General features: G+C 46.1%; 2 protein-coding genes across 2 annotated transcripts in view; one reads left to right on the forward strand and one right to left on the reverse strand.

Moving 5' to 3' along the window:
• Positions 1–500: 500 nt before the first annotated feature.
• LOC308161911 (retinoschisin-like) lies at positions 501–6,967 on the forward strand (the record flags this gene model as incomplete). The annotated part of the gene is made up of 5 exons (XM_080535991.1): positions 501–506; positions 2,192–2,423; positions 5,330–5,471; positions 6,052–6,247; positions 6,815–6,967. The coding sequence occupies 5 exons, from the start codon at positions 501–503 to the stop codon at positions 6,965–6,967; spliced, it is 729 nt and encodes a 242-aa protein (XP_080392117.1).
• A 1,489-nt stretch (positions 6,968–8,456) lies between these two features.
• LOC308163086 (cyclin-dependent kinase-like 5) overlaps positions 8,457–22,500 on the reverse strand; it is a 43,004-nt gene continuing 28,960 nt past the window's right edge. The window contains exons 11-17 of the mRNA XM_080537267.1: positions 20,413–21,619; positions 19,411–19,512; positions 17,779–17,884; positions 16,738–16,849; positions 16,161–16,266; positions 14,022–14,180; positions 8,457–11,183 (exon numbers count right to left, since the gene is read on the reverse strand). Of these exons, the coding sequence (XP_080393393.1) occupies positions 10,803–11,183; positions 14,022–14,180; positions 16,161–16,266; positions 16,738–16,849; positions 17,779–17,884; positions 19,411–19,512; positions 20,413–21,619 (2,173 nt within the window). The 3' untranslated portion in view covers positions 8,457–10,802. The remainder of the gene's footprint in view (positions 11,184–14,021; positions 14,181–16,160; positions 16,267–16,737; positions 16,850–17,778; positions 17,885–19,410; positions 19,513–20,412; positions 21,620–22,500) is intronic.

Consider the following 22,500-nt stretch of genomic DNA (forward strand, 5'->3'; position numbering starts at 1 on the left):
TTTTTTTCCCCCCAATGGTTAAGTGCAGTTTAAGTGACATGCATTTCATTATTTTAAATATGAGAAGTGTGTTCAAATTAATAATGTTTACCAAGTCCTCTACCACCAGAAATAACCACCTGTTTGAGTGAAAATCATCTACTGTCTGTATGTCCCAATTCTCCATCCTTTCCCCTGAAATGTGCAATTGTCATCGGTGTAAGAGCCCATATTTCCCCAAATCTCATGCTACCAAATCCATTTGGTACACTGGATTAGCTGGATTATACACCTGTGGATGTTCCTCTCAAAGAGCAAAGGACATTTTCATGGACATTTTAACAGTTTCTCTTTTTGGTCAAGGATTTGACGTTGAACAAACGCCACATCAGGCACAGCCGAGGGAGGGGCAGATAAAGGATATTAGATGAGGCCAGCCGTGTCCTGTGGATTAGAGTAATCCTATCCACTAGCCTCGGGTGTCAGTGCACACATCACATTACTGCACGCCGAGGAGGACGATGGAGGTCAGCATGCGCTGGGTTGCTCTCCTGTCTGTCCTGCTGCTGTCTCAAGGTAAGCACCGTGTTTAGTTTATTTATTTAGTTTATTTATTGGAAGGATCCCCATTAGTTATACCCATAGGCATGAGCTACTTTTAGTGGGGTCCACATTTAAAACATACATTACAAGTAACATTTAACATATAAAACATACTTTAAATGACAAATATCAAACGTTAAAATATATCATACATCATACAATTTTACATTTGGCATAATATAAAACACTTAAATCTCTAGTTACATAAAAATAGAACAAATTACAACCATGTTAGAGAGGACTACACCTTTCCATCTACGGTGCGTCACCATCTAGTGTCACAAGTTTACTGTACCCAGTACAGTATGTCTATCTACAGTATGTCTATGTACCCAGTACAGTATGTCTATCTACAGTATGTCTATGTACCCAGTACAGTATGTCTATCTACGCAGCACGCCTTGCTCAGGGGGTCACGGGACATACATCTGTCCAGCCTGAGATGATCTGAATGGACGTTCTTAAATTCTGTTGGTCTCTGATTGTTGTTGTGATTGTCTTTGGTGGTGGCTGTTAGACAAAGTGATGACGTTTTGTTGTTGCCGGGCCTTGAGGGAAGTTATACTAAATCAAGAGTAGAAAAATAAAGCACTGAATGTACCTTCTTATTAATCAGAATAGGTGACCGATCTTCCATAAGTGATGTACTGTATGTTCAAAGGCACCACCACAAAGGCACCACCACAAATAGTCAAATAATGCTAAATGGGTTATGTCTTTCAGTGTTTCATCGTACATGATATAAAATGCCAGAATCTCTCCCCGAATGCAAAATGAATGTGTTCGTTCTGCTGCTGGTTTGAGGGGACATGCATGCATACACCATGCCAGGGTTATCTGTTACTGAAGTTACTTTCCTGCATGCCCTCCTGCTATTCCTATTCCTATTCCTATCTCCATCTCCAATTTCTTTTCTCACTGCATTTTCCCCTCTCCCTTTCTGCTGCCTTTCGATTCGCCCAGTCCTAATCAGTGTCCATACACAGGAGGTAGGTGTCCCATCAACCCCACTATTGTTCTGTTATTATGATCTATGTATACAATGTTGACAATTGTCTGTATGTATAGAATGTTGACAATTGTCTGTATGTATACAATGTTGACAATTGTCTGTATGTATAGAATGTTGACAATTGTCTGTATGTATACAATGTTGACAATTGTCTGTATGTATAGAATGTTGACAATTGTCTGTATGTATACAATGTTGACAATTGTCTGTATGTATAGAATGTTGACAATTGTCTGTATGTATAGAATGTTGACAATTGTCTGTATGTATAGAATGTTGACAATTGTCTGTATGTATAGAATGTTGACAATTGTCTGTATGTATACAATGTTGACAATTGTCTGTATATATAGAATGTTGACAATTGTCTGTATATAGAATGTTGACAATTGTCTGTATATAGAATGTTGACAATTGTCTGTATATAGAATGTTGACAATTGTTCACAAATGTGATTTTTGTGTCGGACCCCAGGAAGACTAGCTAACGTCATGGCCTTAGCTAACGGGGGTCCTAATAAACAAACCATAGCTATAGCAGGTTGATGATACGAAAGATTGAACACCGTCCCCATGTGTCACTCTGTCCGGGGACCAGGAGCAGCAGGAGGCGCAGCAGCAGGAGGAGGTGCAGCAGGAGGAGGAGGTGCAGCAGGAGGAGGACCAGGAGGTCGTCCAGACATGGACCGGGACAGGGACAGAGCAAGCGTGCGCATGTGACTGCCAGGGGAGCCAGTCTCCCACAGGTCAGCCCACCACCACCTCCTCTGTCTGGGCAACATCGGTGGCCCCCCCGGCCCCTCAGGACCGCCTGCTGAACTGCATGCCAGGTGAGGAGGACTTTGCACCGGGCGGTCACCTATAATAATAATAATAATAATACATTTTATTTATAAAAGCACTTTACATAAGAAATCTCAAAGTGCTACAATTAAAAACAAGAAGATAAAACAATAAACATTTTCAATTAAAAGGCAAAAAAAATGCTCTATTAAAAAGGTGGGTTTTAAGGCCTCGTTTAAGCATCCAGACTGTAGTTCCCTTAGGTGGTCAGGGAGAGCATTCCACAGCCTGGGAGCAGCCCAGCAGAAGGCCCGATCTCCCATGGTGCGGAGCTTGGTCCTGGGGGTCTTGAGGAGGTTGGTGGCAGTAGAACAGAGGGTGCGTGAGGAGGTCTGAGGGGTATGGAGGAGTTCCTTGAGGTAGGGGGGGGCAGTTCCATGGATGCACTGGCTATGATCCCTCAGCCCATGGTTGTCTGGCTGCTGTCTAAGCCTCTGCCTCCTCTGCCCACCACATCACCCGAGCTTTCTAGTCCTTATCTGTGTGATCAGAAGGACGACATGAGGGATATGTAGGTCAACGATGACGTGCTTTGTTATAAGCTGTTGCAGGATCAGTGAGATCTGGCACGAATGTTACATTTACTACGTGACGGACGTAGGACGTTTGGTGTGTGTGTGTGTGTGTGTGTGTGCGTGTGTGTGTGTATGTGTGTGTTTGTGCGCGTGCTGTTTGTTCGATTGTCTGTTGGGGCACACTGTTAAATTGTACCGTTCCAAAAATGACTGAAAATGACTGAAACGAGATGACACAAACCGCCTGTCGACACTGAGAATGGCATTTTTCCATTCAGCAGCTTGCTGTGACCCCCTGCTCTGGTTAAGCTTGGCTGACGCTATCACTGGGATTGTACTAAAGCTAAACCGGTATCTAGAACATCAGATTAGTAAAAGAGTGGACATGGTTTTGGGGTAGGAAAAGAGGCAGAGCCGCCAGATGGACTATGGAAGGGAGAGAGGGATGGCATATGCTGCATGCCATTAGATAAGCCCATTACTAGCGTAGCATGATGTGATGAAAAGATTAAGAGGCTCAAAATAGGGCCTGTCCTTCACCCAAAAACGTCAACCCACGATACTAGAAACAGCAGCACACGTGAGGTGAAGACGCTCTGTTACTCCTCGGTCATCATACTAGTGTCCGGGAGTCAAACAGGGTGATGGAGAGAACTGCCAATTCGTGACGTTAGAATTATAAGGTTCTATCTCCATTTTTGTCAAAATTGAGTTTTTTACATAATCTGATCCATTAGGTGTTTATTAATGCCTGTGTGGTGTTGTTTTTAAATGTTGACATTTTTTTGTTAGTAATTAATACAATACAAAGGTTCCATCTCACAAAACATAATGGAATGTAAAAACTTTGATCTCTGAACTACCCTAAACGGAGATAGAACCTTATCATTCTACACTCACAAATGTAATAGGACCAGGTTAATGGCTGGCAGCTCTGTGTATCTAGATGGGAGTAGTGGTAGGGCCTAGTGGATAGTGAGTTGGCTTGGACAGAAGGTCATGAGTTCAAATCCCGCCTGGGAAACACCACCACTAGTGTGCCCTTGGGTAAGGCACTTAGCCCTAAATTACTCCAGGGAGACTGTCCCTAGTGTAATCCCTAATTGTAAGTCGCTTTGGATATAAGAATGTAACTAGCAACAGTCATTGTGCTGTAGTGGAATGATGAAACTATACTGTCTAGATGGCTCCTTTTATTCAAATCAATTCAATTCAACTGTATTTGCCATGTGCAGTGCACTAGGAACATGATTTGGTATTCTACCATGCTAACAGCAAGACGACAATACAACAAAACTCAAGACAAAATATACAGTACCAATATGAGTGAATATTATGAATAAATATACTGTACAACTAAGTACAAGAACATGTAAAGTGCAAGGTGCAATGATCAGGAGTTATTGAGGAGGGCTGTGGCTTTCGGGAAGAAACTGTTCAAGTGGCGTGATGTTTTTGACCTGGTGGCCCTGTACCGCTGTCCAGAAGGGAGTAATACACATTTTCCACATGCCTATGGGCTTTAGTTAGCAGGATACTCCTCAATGTTTATTTAGTTCAGCTGTGTGAAGTCTTCACTTGAGTATATTCACTATGGTGATAGGAATGAGCCCTGTTGTCGACCAAGAACAAGAACAGTGGATTAAACAACAGCACCTGTAAATGTATGCAGAATATGTGTCTGTATGCAGAACATGTGTCTGTATGGCATATAACTTTACATCCACTATATGAGCAGAAGGTGCTATTTAGTGCGTTGGTAGTGAAAAGTTAACAGGATGTTCATGGAATCTGTTAATTCTAAACATTTGACGTCGAATTTGAACTTTCCAGATTTAATCCGTGTCACTGCAGGGATATCTTTTTGGGGGAAAAACGCAGGGTTTAGGGTTGATGGTGTTATGCAACCATATGAAAATCCCAAATGACATTTTATAACCACAACATTTTATAACCAAATTGGCAACAGAGTGCACTCTACCAAATGGTAAATGGACTGCACTTACATAGCGCCTTTATCCAAAGCGCTTTACAACGGCCTCTCATTCACCCATTCACACACACATTCACACACCAATGGCGGCAAGCTACCATGCAAGGCGCCGGCCCGCTCACTGGGAGCAATTTGGGGTTCAGTGTCTTGCCCAAGGACACCTCAACATGTGGCCAGCCGGGGCTCGAACCGCCGATCTGCCAACCTTGCGATCATTAGACGGCGGCTCTACCTCCTGCGCCACAGCCACCCAACAGAGTGCACTCTACCACTATTACATTAATCTGTAAAAGTACATTCAATTGATTGTTGGTACCCTAACACTACATGGTAAATGGGGAATTAGTTCAAAAACAATACTAACCACGACCCTAACTCTCTACAGAGTGCCCCTATCACAAGCCCCTGGGCTTTGAGGCTGGCTCCATTGGCTCGGATGAGATCAGCTGCTCCAACCAGGACCAGTACACTGGCTGGTATTCCTCCTGGACCTCCGACCGCGCCCGTCTCAACAGCCAGGGCTTTGGGTGAGTTACGTTGGTACTGCTATCACCTCCCCATTGGGGGGGGGGGGGGGAGAGAGAGAGAGAGAGAGGTAGAGGTAGAGGTAGAGAGAGAGAGAGCGAGGTAGAGAGAGAGAGAGAGGTAGAGATAGAGAGAGAGAGGTAGAGAGAGAGAGAGAGAGAGAGGTAGAGAGAGAGGTAGAGAGAGAGAGGGGGAAAGAGGTAGAGAGAGAGAGGGGGAGAGAGGTAGAGAGAGAGAGAGAGAGAGGTAGAGAGAGAGAGAGGTAGATAGAGAGAGAGGGGGGGAGAGAGAGGTAGAGAGAGAGAAATAGAGAGAGAGAGGTAGAGAGAGGTAGAGAGAGAGGTAGAGAGAGAGAGAGATAGAGAGAGAGAGGTAGAGAGAGAGAGGTAGAGAGAGAGAGAGAGAGAGAGAGGGGGGGGGAGAGAGAGAGAGAGAGGTAGAGAGAGAGGTAGAGAGAGAGAGAGAGAGAGAGAGAGAGGTAGAGATAGATAGAGAGAGAGAGAGAGAGAGAGAGAGTTCTCTTGGCCCGTTGTGGAAGCGTCCTCCTGCCTCACTTGACGTTCTTCTCGCTCCCTTCCTCAGATGCGCGTGGCTCTCCAAGTTCCAGGACAACGCCCAGTGGATCCAGATCGACCTGAAGGAGGTGAGCGTGGTGTCGGGCATCCTCACCCAGGGCCGCTGCGACGCCGAGGAGTGGGTGACCAAGTACAGCGTCCAGTACCGCACCGTCGAGAGCCTCAACTGGATCTACTACAAAGACCAGTCAGGCAACAACAGGGTGAGTGGTGCACACACTGGCGCAGGTTTAGAGGTCTAGAAAGAAAACTGTAACTATACAGATTCGTCCATATAGGATCAATCTTTTAGTATGATTTCATCTCTCTTGTACCTTCTCCCCCAGAGGGAACTGCCTTAATCTATAGCTAGTTAAACATTATAATGGTAAATGGACTAACTTATATAGTGCCTTTATCCAAAGCGCTTTACAACAGCCTCTCATTCACCCATTCACACACACATTCACACACCAATGGCGACAAGCTGCCATGCAAGGCGCCGGCCCGCTCACTGGGAGCAATTTGGGGTTCAGTGTCTTGCCCAAGGACACTTCGACATGTGGCCAGCCGGGACTCGAACCGCCGATCTGCCAACCTTGCGATCATTAGACGACGGCTCTACCTCCTGAGCCACAGCCGCCCATGTTATGATCTTTTCATGTTCATATGTCTATAAAAGTGATTCTCAATCTCAAGTGAAGAAATGATCAGATGGGACTTTATACTACATATTGGACATTGTGGACACTTCCATGCCTGACCTCTGACCTCCCTCTCTGTTCTCTCAGGTGTTCTACGGGAACTCAGACCGGTCCTCCGCCGTGCAGAACCTCCTGCGCCCTCCCATCGTGGCTCGCTTCATCCGGTTGCTTCCGCTGGGCTGGCACACCCGCATCGCCCTGAGGATGGAGCTCCTGATGTGCATGAACAAATGTACCTGAATCATATGACATCACAATGTCCCCCGCCTGCCCACCTCACCCACTCGTGACGTTAGAATTATAAGGTTCTATCTCTGTTTTTGTCAAAATTGAGTTTTTTTTACATAATCTGATCCATTAGGTGTTTATTAATGCCTGTGTGGTGTTATTTTTTAAATGTTGAAGTTTTTTTAGTTAGTAATTCATAAAATACAAAGGTTCCATCTCACAAAACATAATGGAATGTAAAAACGTTGACGCTCAATATCTCTGAACTGCCCTAAACGGAGATAGAACCTTATCATTCTAAACGGAGATAGAACCTTAGGATTCTAAGCTCACTCGCTGTCACCCCTTCCCTGCCAACTCCCACACACACTTGCCAAACGTTGGTCCAGTTAGCGCTGTCAAGAGACGGTATACAGTAGCTGTTTGTGTACCTCTCTTGTACCTTTTTTTGTCTACTGGGGGTATGTGAATTACCTTGTATTTGATTGTCAATGACCATTGTGTGTTTTTGTCCTTGGTTAAGTTGATGAGGGGAGGTAAACAATAGCAGCTGATGGGGTTCAGGTGCAGTTGATGTAGTTATGTAATGATTTATGCCCAGAGAATGAAAATGAAATGTCAACATGTTTGATTTCCCTAATGTACTGTACTGTCTGTCTACATGTTTTTGATTTGAAAATGTATTTTGTGATGTAAAAGTAATATAAAGTCCCTATTCCCTATTCTCTTGAAGTGCACATTGGGTTTTAAGTTCCATGGCAACTGCAGTATGCTCCTCAATAAAGCAACAGTAATAAATATGAAAAATAAATGTTCTTATTATATATTATTTAAAAGGGACATTTAAAGAAGACTTTCTGAAGTAAAGATCCAAGATTGTCATCTTAATAATTGCTGATTTCAAATAAAATCCTTGATTGTTTTACACAATGTAATGATGATGCTAACAAAACTTACTGTAGCATAGCAAACGTGGCAACAGGGCGTAAACACGAGAGGACATAAGGGTCTGACAGGTGAGACACGTCAGCTTGCATGAGACTCACACTATGACAACTGAAGCATATTGGATGGACTGCACTTACATAGCGCCTTTATCCAAAGCGCTTTACAACGGCCTCTCATTCACCCATTCATACACACATTCACACACCAATGGCGGCAAGCTGCCATGCAAGGCGCCGGCCCGCTCACTGGGAGCAACTTGGGGTTCAGTGTCTTGCCCAAGGACACTTCGACCTGTGGCCAGCCGGGGCTCGAACCGCCGGTCTGCCGACCTTGCGATCATTAGACGGTGGCTCCTCTACCTCCTGCGCCACAGCCTTACTATATTACGCTTCAACACATTTATAGATGATGGATTCTAAAAACAGGGAGAAGATAAACCAACACCACTGGCCGCCTTGTAGACCAAAAAAAGGACCCAGACAGACAGTAATGGTGACGAGGTTATGATTGATTGATTTGATAAGAGCAAAGTAAAGTTGATTAGTGAGTTTTATTGGAGAGATTCAACAGATGTAAACATGAGTATTGTTAAATGGAGAACCGTTCATCCGTGGGTCGCTGTTCTTTTGAAGACGCTCCCTTGAGGGAGGAAACCAAAACAGCTAATAAAACATTAACTATGCTACTAATTTATGTCTGTAGTAAAAGCACAAACTTAATACTTTGTTTCATTTCAACTGGTTGATAAACATTTTTCTGTTATAAATATTACCAAAGAAATAAATCACACATTGGTATTAATATAATACACTGTGTTCTTGTCAACAAAACATTCATCCCAGGAAAGACAACTTGTGTTGAGTAGAAATAGTGTTTACAGTCTTTACAGATGGAGTACAGTACCTGGAATAACACAGAACACAATACAATACAAAAGTCAGTGTGTTTGAGACACGTAACCGTGTCCAGTGGGCACAAGTCCTATCCTGTATTTGACAGCATTCACACACTGTGTGGGCACTGAACAACAAAGTGAAGAGAAGTGTAGATATACTGTAAATTAGATTTGTGTATCTGAACATACAGTCTGTTTAAAGTGCACCATTTAGAAAAAGAAATAGAAGTTTCACTTTAGCCAGGCAACTTTGCATGGCATTTTGTCTTCCCACAATGAAATACAATCAGACAGGTAAAAAACAAAACGAGTACTTTAGCGTCAGGCCTAAGATGTCCTTTCCCATAGATGGCATAGAGGTTGGCTCATTGTTATTATGTTCTAAGTGCTTTAGGGTGACACATGGGCGATGCAGGGTAGTCATGACAACTGAACATGTATACAGAATGTATATGTCCTTAAACACATTTTGGTTCCAACCATTTAATAATTCTACACAAGCTTTGAATACGCGTCTTATTATCCAAAAAAATCTTTGTTTAAATAGCAGCATCAGTTGAAGTATAATATAAGACCAATATAATGTAATGTTATACTACTGTTTAGTATATACATCATAATACTCTTACAGTACATTTTACTATACAGTCAACGTGTACAGGTCTAGATAGGTAAGTGTGTAATATACCTTAGCTAATATAAGCTAACCAGCCAGAACCTAAATGTTGGTGGAATTATCCTGGCTCCTATCCATAGCTTTTATGATGGGCCCTCCTGTGAGGATGAATTTTATAAAGTGCAATGCTTCTTTGCGAACAACAGGGGGTGCTGTAGTTAATTCTATCATGTCCTAATGATACTATTTACTTTTACTCACTAACACAGTATTGCATCAACAATAAGGTTGTTTCTCGTGAAATTTATGCAAACAAAAGCTGCATATTGATTGTCAACTCACAGAAATGTCAACGATGTAGAAATGGACAAACGTTTAAATGGACGTGCGGCACTACAGTCCACAGAGCATCTCTCACAGAGCATCTCTCACAGAGCATCTCTCACAGAGCATCTCTCACAGAGCATCTCTCACAGAGCATCTCTCACAGACCATCTCTCACAGAGCATCTCTCACCAGTATGACAGAGGACATCTAAGGCGGACGGCTCTACTTAGAGGACAACTCAACCCTGGAAGTGTAATAAACACAACAAAGTAGTGGACATAAATAGCCTAGATTATTGTAACAATCAATAACTTAACTTATATTTTCAGACACTTTAAGATATTCTTAAGGAAATATGGAAATACTATGCAGTAAAATGTAATATATTTCGATTTTTTTCAGAAACTAAAACTCTTATACACTTATACTCTACATCTTAGATATAGCCATATACATATATTCTTATTTCTAAAGATTTTTTACTTTATAACCAAAAATTATAATCAGCATCACATAGATAATATTACAAATTCTATCAAATATGGAAGCTTTAAAAAAAACAAAATTAAGACGTGAATTAAGCCTTTAATCCTTTCGGCCGAAGTGTGAGAAGTGTCCAACACTGAGGGGTGGTGAATAAGTGTGTGTATGTGTGTGTGTGTGTGTGTGTGAGTGAGTGTATGTGTGTGTGTGTGTGTGTGTGTGAGTGTGTGTGTCAGTGAGTGAGTGTGTGTGTGTGTGTGTGTGTGTGTCAGTGTGTGTGTGTGTGTGTGTGTGCGTGTGTCAGTGAGTGTGTGCGTGATTGCGTGCATGCGTGTGTGTGTGCGTGTGTGTGTGTGTGTGTGTGTGTGTGTGTCAGTGAGTGAGTGTGCGTGCATGCACGCGCGTGTGAGTGTGTGCATACGTGTATGCGTGTGTGTGTGTGTGTGTCAGGTGTATAATCTCCCAGGCAGCAGAGGGGCCTATGGTGAAGACGAGGGCGGGCTGTGATAGGTCAGGACGACGAGGGCGGGCTGTGATAGGTCAGGGCTGTGATAGGTCAGGGCTGTGATAGGTCAGGACTACAAGGCCGTCTCCTTCAGGTCGTTGAGGTTTATTCGTGAGCGAGACGGGCGTCCGAAGCCGTGCCCGTTGTTCTGGCCTCCTCCTCCCTTGCCGCCCCCCATTTGCTCCGGGTAGGGGTTCCCCTCGGCGCGGCCCAGGGCGGAGGCATGCCAGCTGGACTCCAGCTGTCCCGGGGGGGGGTAGGCGGCCTGCTGTCGGCTCTTCAGCTGAGGGGTACTGACTCCCGCGTGGCCCCGGCCGCCCCCCTCGCTGAAACCTCCTTTAGCGGAGGGGAGGGGGTTGGGCAGAGGCTGGAAGCGCATGTCGGAGGGGGCCGTTTGGTTGGAGGAGGAGGAGGAGAGGTGCAGGAGCTTGCGCAGGGACTTGAGAGGCTGACTCTAAGAGAAGGCAGCAGGAGAAACAAGACAATGAACTCAGGAGGACATGAGTGAGACACGTGGATGGGATATGTTTTGAAGATTCGATGAGTTTTCATGGGTTTATATATGTTACGGTACATGTGGGAATATGGTACATTAGGGTTAGGGTTAGGTGCTAGGGTTAGGGGTAGGGTTAGGTTAGGGTTAGGGTTAGACATGCCAGCATGTACCAAGTCACCCTAGCACCTAACCCTAACCCTAGTTTTCCCACATGTACCGTATTCCCACATGTATCGTAACATATACAGCAAAAACCTAAGTTCTGGGTCCTGGACAGTCTGGACGGATTGATGGCAGCTGCTGGACTGAAAAAATCAGGTGTAGTGCTGAGGCACAAACATGTACATTTCAAGCCTGCAAACTGTGACACTTTAAATAAATGTGAAATAATACTATTGTGCAATATGACAACCCTAGTCGTCTATCTGTACAGTATAGTACAGTGGATAGTGTACATAGCCTTTATTTATGTAAACCAGCTCCTTCCCTTCTTGTGATTTTTTTTTAACATTTTTTTTCCCTTTCCTAACACCAGGGGAGCCACCCCTCCTAAATTTCGTTGTTTGGTACCTGTACTGTAGCAATGACAATAAAGACCATTCATTCATTCATTCATATATATATATATATATATATATATTTTATAAACTAAAATATGTAGTTAGACTACTGCACAAAGACAGTCATAAATCCCATGTTAGAAGTAAAATAAAGAAGCTTGTTGGCATTCCACTCAAACATTTGTCTACGGTTTAGCATCTCTATGGTTTAGCATCATCGGCCTCACGTACTGTATACTGTAGACGTGGAACAACAAGGGAATGCTAAAGGTCAGCTTGAGCTCTGTGAATAATAACTCATCTGTCTGAGTACGTAGATGGATGCTGACAGAGACACACACCTACACACCTAAGCGCTGCAGGAAACACCAACCCAGAGTCCTGTTTAACACTAGAAGAACCGTGAGGGGTCAGAGTGACCCCTGTGAGTGAAAAAAAAATATCTAGATTTGTACTCTATCAAATTTCAGGACCCTCCTTTCATGACTTGTCCTAGATATGTGCGTTCTACCACCCAGTATCCTTACATTTTCAAAATCACTTCAGGATAAGATAGTATAAAGCTGTTTTGCAGTTTTTCTGTGTAGGCTAAAAAAAGAAGCGCCCTCTAGTGATCTCTGTGTGTAAGTAGCAGATTTACATTCTAAAAAGGGGGTCTATTTGCGGCTGTTGTAGTGTTAAAGCTGCATATGTCTGGCCAATTAATGTACAATTAATAAAATAGTCTAGTCTTCTTTCTACCAGACTCATGGCATTAATACCTCATTTCAACAATCACCTTGATAAGGAATATAGGAAAAGACCCATGCAGCGTACTTCCCAATGGTAAAAAGGCCAGGATGAGACTGACAAGCAGAGCCACTTTGCGTGAGGTGTGGTAATAGGTCTACCGTTTATCTCTCTGAACTCCTTCACACCTACACTCCCTCTCGCACTCTCTGATCCTCCACTGCATTTCAACTCATTATACCTTCCGCCCGCCTGACCACTATGGGGTCTAGAGCCTTCAGCCGTTCTGCTCCCCGCCTCTGGAACTCTCTGCCACCTAACACTCTGGAACTCTCTGCCACCTAACACTCTGGAACTCTCTGCCACCTAACACTCTGGAACTCTCTGCCACCTAACATTCTGGAACTCTCTGTCTCCTAACACTCTGGAACTCTCTGCCACCTAACACTCTGGAACTCTCTGCCACCTAACATTCTGGAACTCTCTGCCACCTAACACTCTGGAACTCTCTGCCACCTAACACTCTGGAACTCTCTGCCACCTAACACTCTGGAACTCTCTGCCACCTAACATTCTGGAACTCTGCCACCTAACATTCTGGAACTCTCTGCCACCTAACATTCTGGAACTCTGCCACCTAACACTCTGGAACTCTCTGCCACCTAACACTCTGGAACTCTGCCACCTAACATTCTGGAACTCTGCCACCTAACATTCTGGAACTCTCTGCCACCTAACATTCTGGAACTCTCTGCCACCTAACACTCTGGAACTCTGCCACCTAACATTCTGGAACTCTGCCACCTAACATTCTGGAACTCTCTGCCACCTAACACTCTGGAACTCTCTGCCACCCAACATTCTGGAACTCTCTGCCACCTAACATTCTGGAACTCTGCCACCTAACACTCTGGAACTCGCTGCCACCTAAAACTCTGGAACTCTGCCACCTAACATTCTGGAACTCTGCCACCTAACATTCTGGAACTCTCTGCCACCTAACATTCTGGAACTCTCTGCCACCTAACATTCTGGAACTCTGCCACCTAACACTCTGGAACTCTCTGCCACCTAACACTCTGGAACTCTGCCACCTAACATTCTGGAACTCTGCCACCTAACATTCTGGAACTCTCTGCCACCTAACATTCTGGAACTCTCTGCCACCTAACATTCTGGAACTCTCTGCCACCTAACATTCTGGAACTCTCTGCCACCTAACATTCGCAATATTGACACTCTCATCACTTTCAAATCCAGTCTTAAAACACACCTTTTCACAACGGCTTACTTGGTTTGATCTCCTGTATTTTGTTTGTTGTTACATCAGATTTTGCTGTTTTTTTAATCTAATTTTGCTTTGTTGATTTTAATGTTTTGATATGTGGTTTTAAACTGTCTTGTAAGGTGTCCTTGAGAGCCTTGAAAGGCGCCCATAAATAAAATGTATTATTATTATTATTTACCTGAGAGTGAGGTACAGTAGTAGTAGTAGTAGGTAATATACCTGAGAGTGTGCGTCTGACAGTTTCTCAGGTGGCCAGTCATTGTCCCGGTCCCTCTCCTGTTCCCAGTCCCGGTGGCGGTTCCTGTGCCGGCTGCTCTGATGTCCAGAGGAGCGGACAGACTTCTGGACGGCCGCGTGATCCGGCCCTTCGCTTGGCACCTGTCGGCACCAACACAGAGGGCGTCAGTCACCCATGTACCCACCTAGCCCTGTCCAGCACCCCCCCCCCCCCCCCGCCTAGACTACGCACTCCAGAACATTTCCCTGACCCAAGGGGTGGGAGAGAGAGAGAGAGAGAGAAACAGCCATTGGGTTTCCAAACTGTCATTCATCTCATAGAACTTAGGTGAAGCTTGAGAGAAGAGCTGTAATAGTTCATCGTGGATATCAGATGGTGCATTGTGGGCCTTCACTGAGGACTTCTAGGCCAGGATCAATGTTTTCATTCATTAGGTCCATTGTTCATGCAGCCCACACTTAACTCTCCGTAGCCTTTGTGTCTCCTGCTGGGCAGAGCACATTAAGATTACAGCTCAGTCAGCAGAAGCAACCCATCTCTTAAGAGCGCAAAATAGATGTTTCATGAATAGAGAAAGACCATGAATGGGCCTCCAAACCCTCGTTCCACACTAAACCTATCTTCCTATTCTGGAGTTACGGTGGTTTAGTCTGAAAAAGGTGGTGTGAAACTCAGGACAGTAAGAGTCACAGTAAACTCTACAGAGGTCATTGAAAGGTCGCCTTTTATTCTTCAAGCCTTCGCCTGACGCCTTCTATCCTTGTATCCATTGTGTGTCTGTCTGCATTGTGTGTCTGTCTGCGTTGATCACGGTGACCGATTCGTTTTTACGATGACAGACAGGATATCATCATACTCCATTCTCATCCTCTCTCAGGAAGGAACAGTAACCTAACAGATCCACTGGTCTATGCTCCGGTATTCTATACGGGAGACCAAAATAGCCCCTAAAGATCATGGCTGTTTTCTCCCCCTTCCCTCTGCACATAGGGGCTGGAGTATATTTTGGGGGGTGCAGCAAAGGTGAACAGCGTGCGACCTGCAGGAATTTAGCAGACACAAGACTCCAGGTGGTAGTGGAACCATGCACACCCAGTCTGCTAATCCCTCCCTCCCTGTGGCCCCGCCCACAACACCCTGACCCCGCCCACCACACCCTGACCCCGCCCACCACATGCGGTTAGCTGCACAGCTGGAATCAGTGGTGGTGACATCATTATCCCGCAGCCCCACAGAATGAGTACATGAAACCACCCACCAGAACCATGACGTAAACTCACGTGATACTTTTTTAAGGGGTTTTGTCTTGTCATATTTACCCCCTTCAATTTAAAGAAGGAGTCAATCCACTAAGACTAACATAAAAGTGTGTGTTGGATACATCAAATAGTCATGTTGTTACATGTAAGAAATAATCAAAGTACCAATATCATTTCACGTTGAGTTGATTTAGCTTGGATGGATCTGGCTGGTTAATAGTTTCATATCGTAAAAATGATTATCATAAAGAACAACCTTCAAAATCAAAAGTTTCAAGGAAAATCAAAAGAGAGTTGTTTTAATGATGTTAATGGCATGCGATGGCGCCTGGGTTACGTGGAGTTAGGAGTAGTAGTAGTAGAAGTACTGTACGGTAAAGGAGCGCTATACCATGGGTGAGGAGGACAAGACAGGGAGGACTCTCACAGAGGAGCTATGCTTTATGTTATTCTTTGAGTTAAAAAGTGGGAAAAGACATTTCTTGATGAAGGGAGTCCTTCCGGCTGGGAGTTCCGTCTGTAATATAAGAGGTACGTGACTCCAGTGGAAGACAGGTAAACAGGATGCAGGTCACAACAACAACAACAACAACAACAACAACAACATACAGATATAAATATATGAGTTTTACGTTTCCTCGTGGTAACATACGAAGATATGTAAGGTAACAGACGCAAAAGCAGGAGACAATTAGCAACATAGAGAGAGAGAGAGAGACAGACGATATTCAACATAAATATAGAGGCCGTATACTTTTGACAAATTACCGACAAACGTATGATGCCCTCTAGTACACAGAAAATGGAAACTATAGAAGAAAGGAAAATGGCTGAAGGTTGAACCGCCGGGGCAGAACCCACCGTCTGAGATTTCTTCTTCTTCTTCTTTATTGCTCTGAAGAAGCCCTGCTTCTCCTTCTCTTTGGTCGGCTCTGAGGGGTTGATAACCACCGTCTCTGGGCCGTTCCTACGTAAGCAAGACAGACAAGAAGACTGAACTGGCCATCTCCAGGATCAGAGCCTGTTCCAAACTGCACCAGTGTTAATTTTGTCAGGCTTTTTTAGTCACTTAGTCTTTGGTGTTTAGATGAAGATGCACACCAGTTCTAGTCACACCAAGTCACCTCCATGTTTCTTAGTTCCAGTCCAGTTCCAGTTGATGAAAACTGAAAACATTCCAGTGCAGTCTCAGTCCACAAAAAACCCCAAAACATTTTAGTCGAGTTTTCGTCGCTGACTAACTAACAACTGGAACTGGACTGGAACTAAGAGAAATGGAGGTGACTTGGTGTGACTAGAACTGGTGTGCATCTTCATCTAAACACCAATGACTAAAAGTGACTAAAAAGCCTGACAACATTAACACTGCGCTGCACACCATTTACTGACCCCCCCCCCAAAAGAACTAGGGAAAATACAAATATGGAGTGCTGCTTACCAAGGGTCAAAGGCCAGCTGACGTTTGGAGTGGTTGGCGCTGCCGTCCCCTGCCACTCCTGAGCCCCGGCTTTGGCCTCCGTCGTGGAAGTTATCTGGGCGGGGAGAGGGCACTGCTCCACCACAACACAACATGTTAGAGACACATACTGTAGCTCTGACACGTTGAGAGAAAAACACTGCATGGGATAGTACTGTACTGTACAGTACTGTACTGAAGGACTAGGAGTAAGCTGCTGTCCATCAGGGACAACCCCAACCACCCCCTCCATCATGTCCTCGCTGGGCAAACCAGCAGCCGCCGCAGAGGGCGGTTCATTACGATACGCTCCCGGACGGAGCGATATAAAAAATATTTTATCCCGGCTGCACTAAGACTGTTCAATGGCAACTAAAGTTGTAGTCGGGGTCAAGGCTCCTGAATCTGTATTTATTATTTATTTTAATCATCATCATCACTTTTTAGTATTTTAATATAATAACTATAGCCATCTTTTTTATCCACTTTTTTATCATGATCTCACTGTTTTTTAATATACCATATATGGCTGGCCCAGTATTATTGTCTGTCCTTTATGTTGTGTTGTTATGTGTTGTTTTTAGTGGAGTGGCGTGGCAAAATGAATTTCCCCACGGGGATAAATAAAGTAAATAAAGTATCATTGAAATTGACAATCTTTTTGCATTATTGGTGGAATATGTGCCGATAGATATTTTGGCCGATAATATCGGTGCTCCGATATATCTGTCAGGCTCTAATACTACTACTACTAATAATAATACATTTTATTTATAAAAGCACTTTACATAAGGAATCTCAAAGTGCTACAATTAAAAACAAGAAGATAAAACAATAAACATTTGAATTAAAAGGCTTAAAAAAGGCTCTATTAAAAAGGTGGGTTTTAAGGCCTCGTTTAAAAGCATCCACAGACTGTAGTGCCCTTAGGTGGTCAGGGAGAGCATTCCACAGCCTGGGAGCAGCCCAGCAGAAAGCCCGATTTCCCATGGTGTGGAGCTTGGTCCTGGGGGTCCTACTAACCTCTGTAGAAGCTGCCCACCCGCCTGGGCATGGATTCGCTGTATATGAGGCGGTTCTCCTTGGACGAGCCCCCGTCCTCCGCATGCTGGTCGTGGTACATCCCCGCCTGGGTCACAACAGAGGGACAGGTGAGTGAGTAGGACACAAGAGGAGACCTGGCAGGTCTCACACATTATCTACGAGGGAACGTTTGAGATCAGTGGTTTGTTTTTCGTTTGAATTAACTGTACTATACTGTACCGTGCACTACCTCTACCAAAGAACAAACAAAAACATACAAAAGGGAAAGAAGGAGGGAGGAGGAGGAGGAGGAGGAGGAGGAAGAGGGGGAAGTAAGAAAGCATCTCTAGGAGGGAGTCATTGGTGTCATTCTGATAAAATCATGTCACGGATGAATCACTTCTCACATACAGCACTCATACAGGACACTGAAAGCCTTCAGCTAGCACATGGACTCAATATGACTAAACATCAAACCTCTCTGAGGACGTTCACTGCATACTACAGTCAGCTTTAGTCCTTCTTCAGAGGGAAGCAGAGCACACAGAGAGAGAGATGAGGAGGCACAGGGACAGAGAGATGAGGAGGCACGAGGGGGTGACACAAGGCAGGTTGGGTCCATGGATGTCCACAAGTGTTCTTAATAATAAAGTGCCGTAAGTGTATATGCATAAATGTCTTTGTATATACGGTCCCCCGCGGGAATCGAACCCACAGCCTAAGCGTTGTTAGCGCCACGCTCTACCGACTGAACCCCAGAGGACTAAGGGATGAGTCGACAGCATGAGTCATACAGCGGTCGCCTCTCACAGAGCATTCTACAACAGCCACAGTCTCAGTAGGAGAAATCAGAGAGGGACATTTCATAAGAACAAGGGGGGCATCCACACCCCCTCTTTCTGGGGGGGCTGGGGGGGGCTGGGAATGAGGGGATGAAGGGATGAGGGTGTGAGGGTGTGAGGGGATGAGGGGATGAGGGGAGGAGGGGATGAGGGGATGAGGGGATGAGGGGATGAGGGAAGGAGGGAGTGGGGGATGAGGGGATGAGGGTGTGAGGGGATGAGGGTGTGCGGGTATGAGGGGATGAGGGGATGAGAGGATGAGGGGATGAGGGGAGTGAGGGGATGAGGGGATGAGGGGATGAGGGAAGGAGGGGATGTGGGGATGAGGGGATGAGGGAGTGGGGGGATGAGGGAGTGAGGGGATGAGGGAGTGAGGGGATGAGAGGATGAGGAGATGAGGGAGTGAGGGGATGAGGGGATGAGGGGATGAGGGGATGAGGGAGTGAGGGGATGAGGGGATGAGGAGATGAGGGGATGAGGGGATGAGGGGATGAGGGTGTGAGGGGATGAGGGGATGAGGGGATGAGGGGATGAGGGGATGAGGAGATGAGGGGATGAGGAGATGAGGGGATGAGAGAATGAAGGGGATGAGGGGATGAGGGAGTGAGGGGATGAGGGAAGGAGGGGATGTGGGGATGAGGGGATGAGGGGATGAGGGGATGAGGGTGTGAGGGGATGAGGGGATGAGGGGATGAGGGGATGAGGGGATGAGGGGATGAGGGAAGGAGGGGATGTGGGGATGAGGGGATGAGGGTGTGGGGAGCAGCGAGCGCAGGCAGCGTGTCGGCACCTCGCTTTTTTGCCGCTGTGTGTGAAACGAGGTGGTGTTGTCCCGCGTGGAGTCCCTGATCGGCGGTCTGGCGTGGCTCGCCTCACTCTGCGCCTTCTCGCTCTGCTGTTGATGGGAGAGATGGAGAGCAGGTGAAGAATGGAGGGGGCCCTATAAGACAGAGCCACACACGTACGTCGGCAAATACATACACTACACGTCGATTACAACATCTGCTTTTAGACGACACTGCAAGCAATGAGCCACATACAAAGGGTGAGATAGCTGCATATGATGTCACAGAGCCTCCGTGCACTAACCAGGGGCGGTCAGGTCCATTTAAAAACACTAAATATCTCTAAATGCTATCTACTGTACTAAGACATCATTTGGTGGGGGTGTTCGTTCGTGTTTTTAAATAATTTAGCAACTGCAAGACGTAACATAACAGGGCTCTTTTAGACGCTGATTAGACTGAGACAGTGCTAAACGCTTTCTACCGGTGAAAGCATAGGAAACAAGCATTCAAAACAGGATTCCAGTATTGTGTCACTTAATTGGTTGAGGAAATCATGCCCACTCAGATAGCTATTTCACTTCTTTCAGGGCAAAGTGTTATAACTTTATAGGTTACATGATTGAATAATATGTTACATGATTTATTGACTGTTTGAGACTGTTTAAAGAGATTGATTGATGTGTTGCATAGTTGATTGACAGTTAGGTGTTATTATTTATGGTTAAGGTTCTACACGTTAAGGTTCTAGAATGCCTTCTACGCAAGATGTCATATAAGTTGACAGTTTGTTTTTGAGAAATGCAAAAATTGTACATTGAATCGAAAGTGAATTATCTAATAGCTCGTTTTATAGAAAGTGATCAGAAGTGTATGTCTGCAGATTGTATATAAACAACCTTTCTTGACATCACCAGTCCAAGCCATCCGTTCAGAAGGTAAAAATACTACACAGAGGTCGGTGAGCTGTAGGTGGGTTTGGGTTAGGTGGTTGAGGACTGACTGACCCTGCTCATGTCCTCCTCTCTGGACGAGCCCCCCCCAGAGTGGCGGGGCAGGGTGCGGTGCTGCAGCTGGGGGGAGAGGAGCTGTAGGCTACTGGCCCTGGTGGGCATGCCCTGCCCCACCGTCAGACCCCCCCCCCCCTCCGTGCCTCCGTGCGTCCTCTGCCTGTCCCTCCGCACGTACATGGAGTGGCGGTGCGGCCGCTGCTGCGAGGAGAACGGGCTGGTGTAGCCCAGGCCGTAGGCCAGCGCCTCGTGGGGGGCCGACAGAGAGTGAGCGTGCCCCCCCCCGCCCCCTCCTCCACCCCCTCCTCCTGGGTCCAGGGTCTCCGGGGACTTGGCGGCCTCCTCCGACACCTTGTGCCGGGAGGACGAGCGGCGGGACGAGGAGTCCAGGGTGTTGCTCTCTCTCTCTCTGTCCGAGGAGCGTGCGTTGGCGTTGTTGCCCCCGCCCCCCCGCCCGGACGGGCTGTGTCGGCCCTGCGACCTGTCGCCGTGGCGACCCGCGGGGGCGCCGGGGCTGCCCGGGGCGGCGTTGAGGTCCAGGCAGCTGGAGGGGAAGTAGCGCGACGGAGGTTCGTCGGCATGGAGACGGGCCTCGCTAAGGTTCCCCACCGACTTGGCGTCGCTGAGCCCCCCCCCGCCGTGGCCCTTGGACAGGTAGGAGGAGCCTCCGCCTTTGGTGGAGGAGGGCATGGAGCCGTGGGACGACGGCTCCATGTAGCTGTGGCGGTGGCTGTGCTTTTCCCCCCCGCCGGAGGACCCGAGGGTGCTGGTCTTGCCCTCCACGAACGAGTGGCGGTTCTGTTGCGAGCGCGAGTTGGACTTGAGGTACTTGGCTCCCGGGCCGCCGGCGTCGGAGCCCTTGGGATTCGCCGTGGTGTTGTTGTAGTCGAAGTCTCCGCCCTTGTTGCTCCTCGGGGCTTCCTTGGGGCTGAGCAGGTTGTTGCTGTTGTTGGCCAGGTCCTTGCTGCAGGAGGCCGAGCGGTTGAGGGTCTGGGGGGGCGGCGGGGGGAGGGGGTGCTGGTAGGTCTTGGGGTGCAGGGTGGGGCTGAGGCTGGACGAGGCCGAGGCGGCGGGCGGCACGTTGTTGTTCCCGTTGAGGAAGCCGTCGTTGGAGGAGGGGTGGAGGTCCTCGTGGCGCGGGAGGCTGGAGCACTCTCTGCTGCTGGAGCGGTGGTGTCCTGAGCTCTTACCCCCCCCGTGGCTCCTGGAGGAGGGAGGAGAGGGAGAGAGAGAAGAGAGGGTTTTCATGCCTATATATGAATGAATGAATGAATGAATGAATGGTCTTTATTGTCATTAATACAGTACAGGTACCATACAACGACATTTAGGAGGGGGGGCTCCCCTGGTGCTTGGAAAAAAAGACTAAAAACAAGAGGGCCAAGGGTAAAATAAAAGAGGGAAAAAGAGCTGGTTTACATAAATAAAGGCTATGTACACTATCTACTATACTATACTACTATACTATACAATAAAACACTGTGCTGTACTCTATGCTATGCTATAAATATCCTAACTTTTTCCGAACCTTATGTACACATTGGTTGTCATATTGCACATAGTATTTGTTGCACATTCATTAAAGTGTCGCAGTAGCAGATTTAGAATGTTCACAGGTTTCATACTTTTAAAAAAGCTAAATTGCATACATGTTTTTAGTCGGATACACAGAACGACAAGTTAGTCTAAAGACTGTGTTGTATAGACAGGCTTTTGGATAGCCCCTAGGGCCTGTCTCTCTGTGTCCTGCTGATGCTGTTGTACACCTGTTGTCTGTTACTTGTTTTTATTTTCACTTGTTTTGCCTGTTTTAACCTGCTGTGGCTTTCACTCTTGTATTATGTTTTATTTGTGTTTCCTCCTTGTATGTAAATCACTTTGTGACCCTTGGTCTGGGAAAGGTGCTGTATAAATACATTTGACTTACTTACTTACTTACTAGTCGTTGTCTGGGTCTGCATAAATAATATCTACTACAGTACAGCGCATTGCGGTGAAAAGACGACTCTTGTTTCGCTACGTTACACTTAATAGATTGTGTTTGCTCCCTTCACTGAGGAGGGTATCATCATTGTAGGGAACATC

The sequence above is a fragment of the Nansenia antarctica genome, assembly GCF_963989245.1.
Source record: "Nansenia antarctica genome assembly, chromosome: 7".
NCBI classification, from domain to species: Eukaryota; Metazoa; Chordata; class Actinopteri; order Argentiniformes; family Microstomatidae; genus Nansenia; species Nansenia antarctica.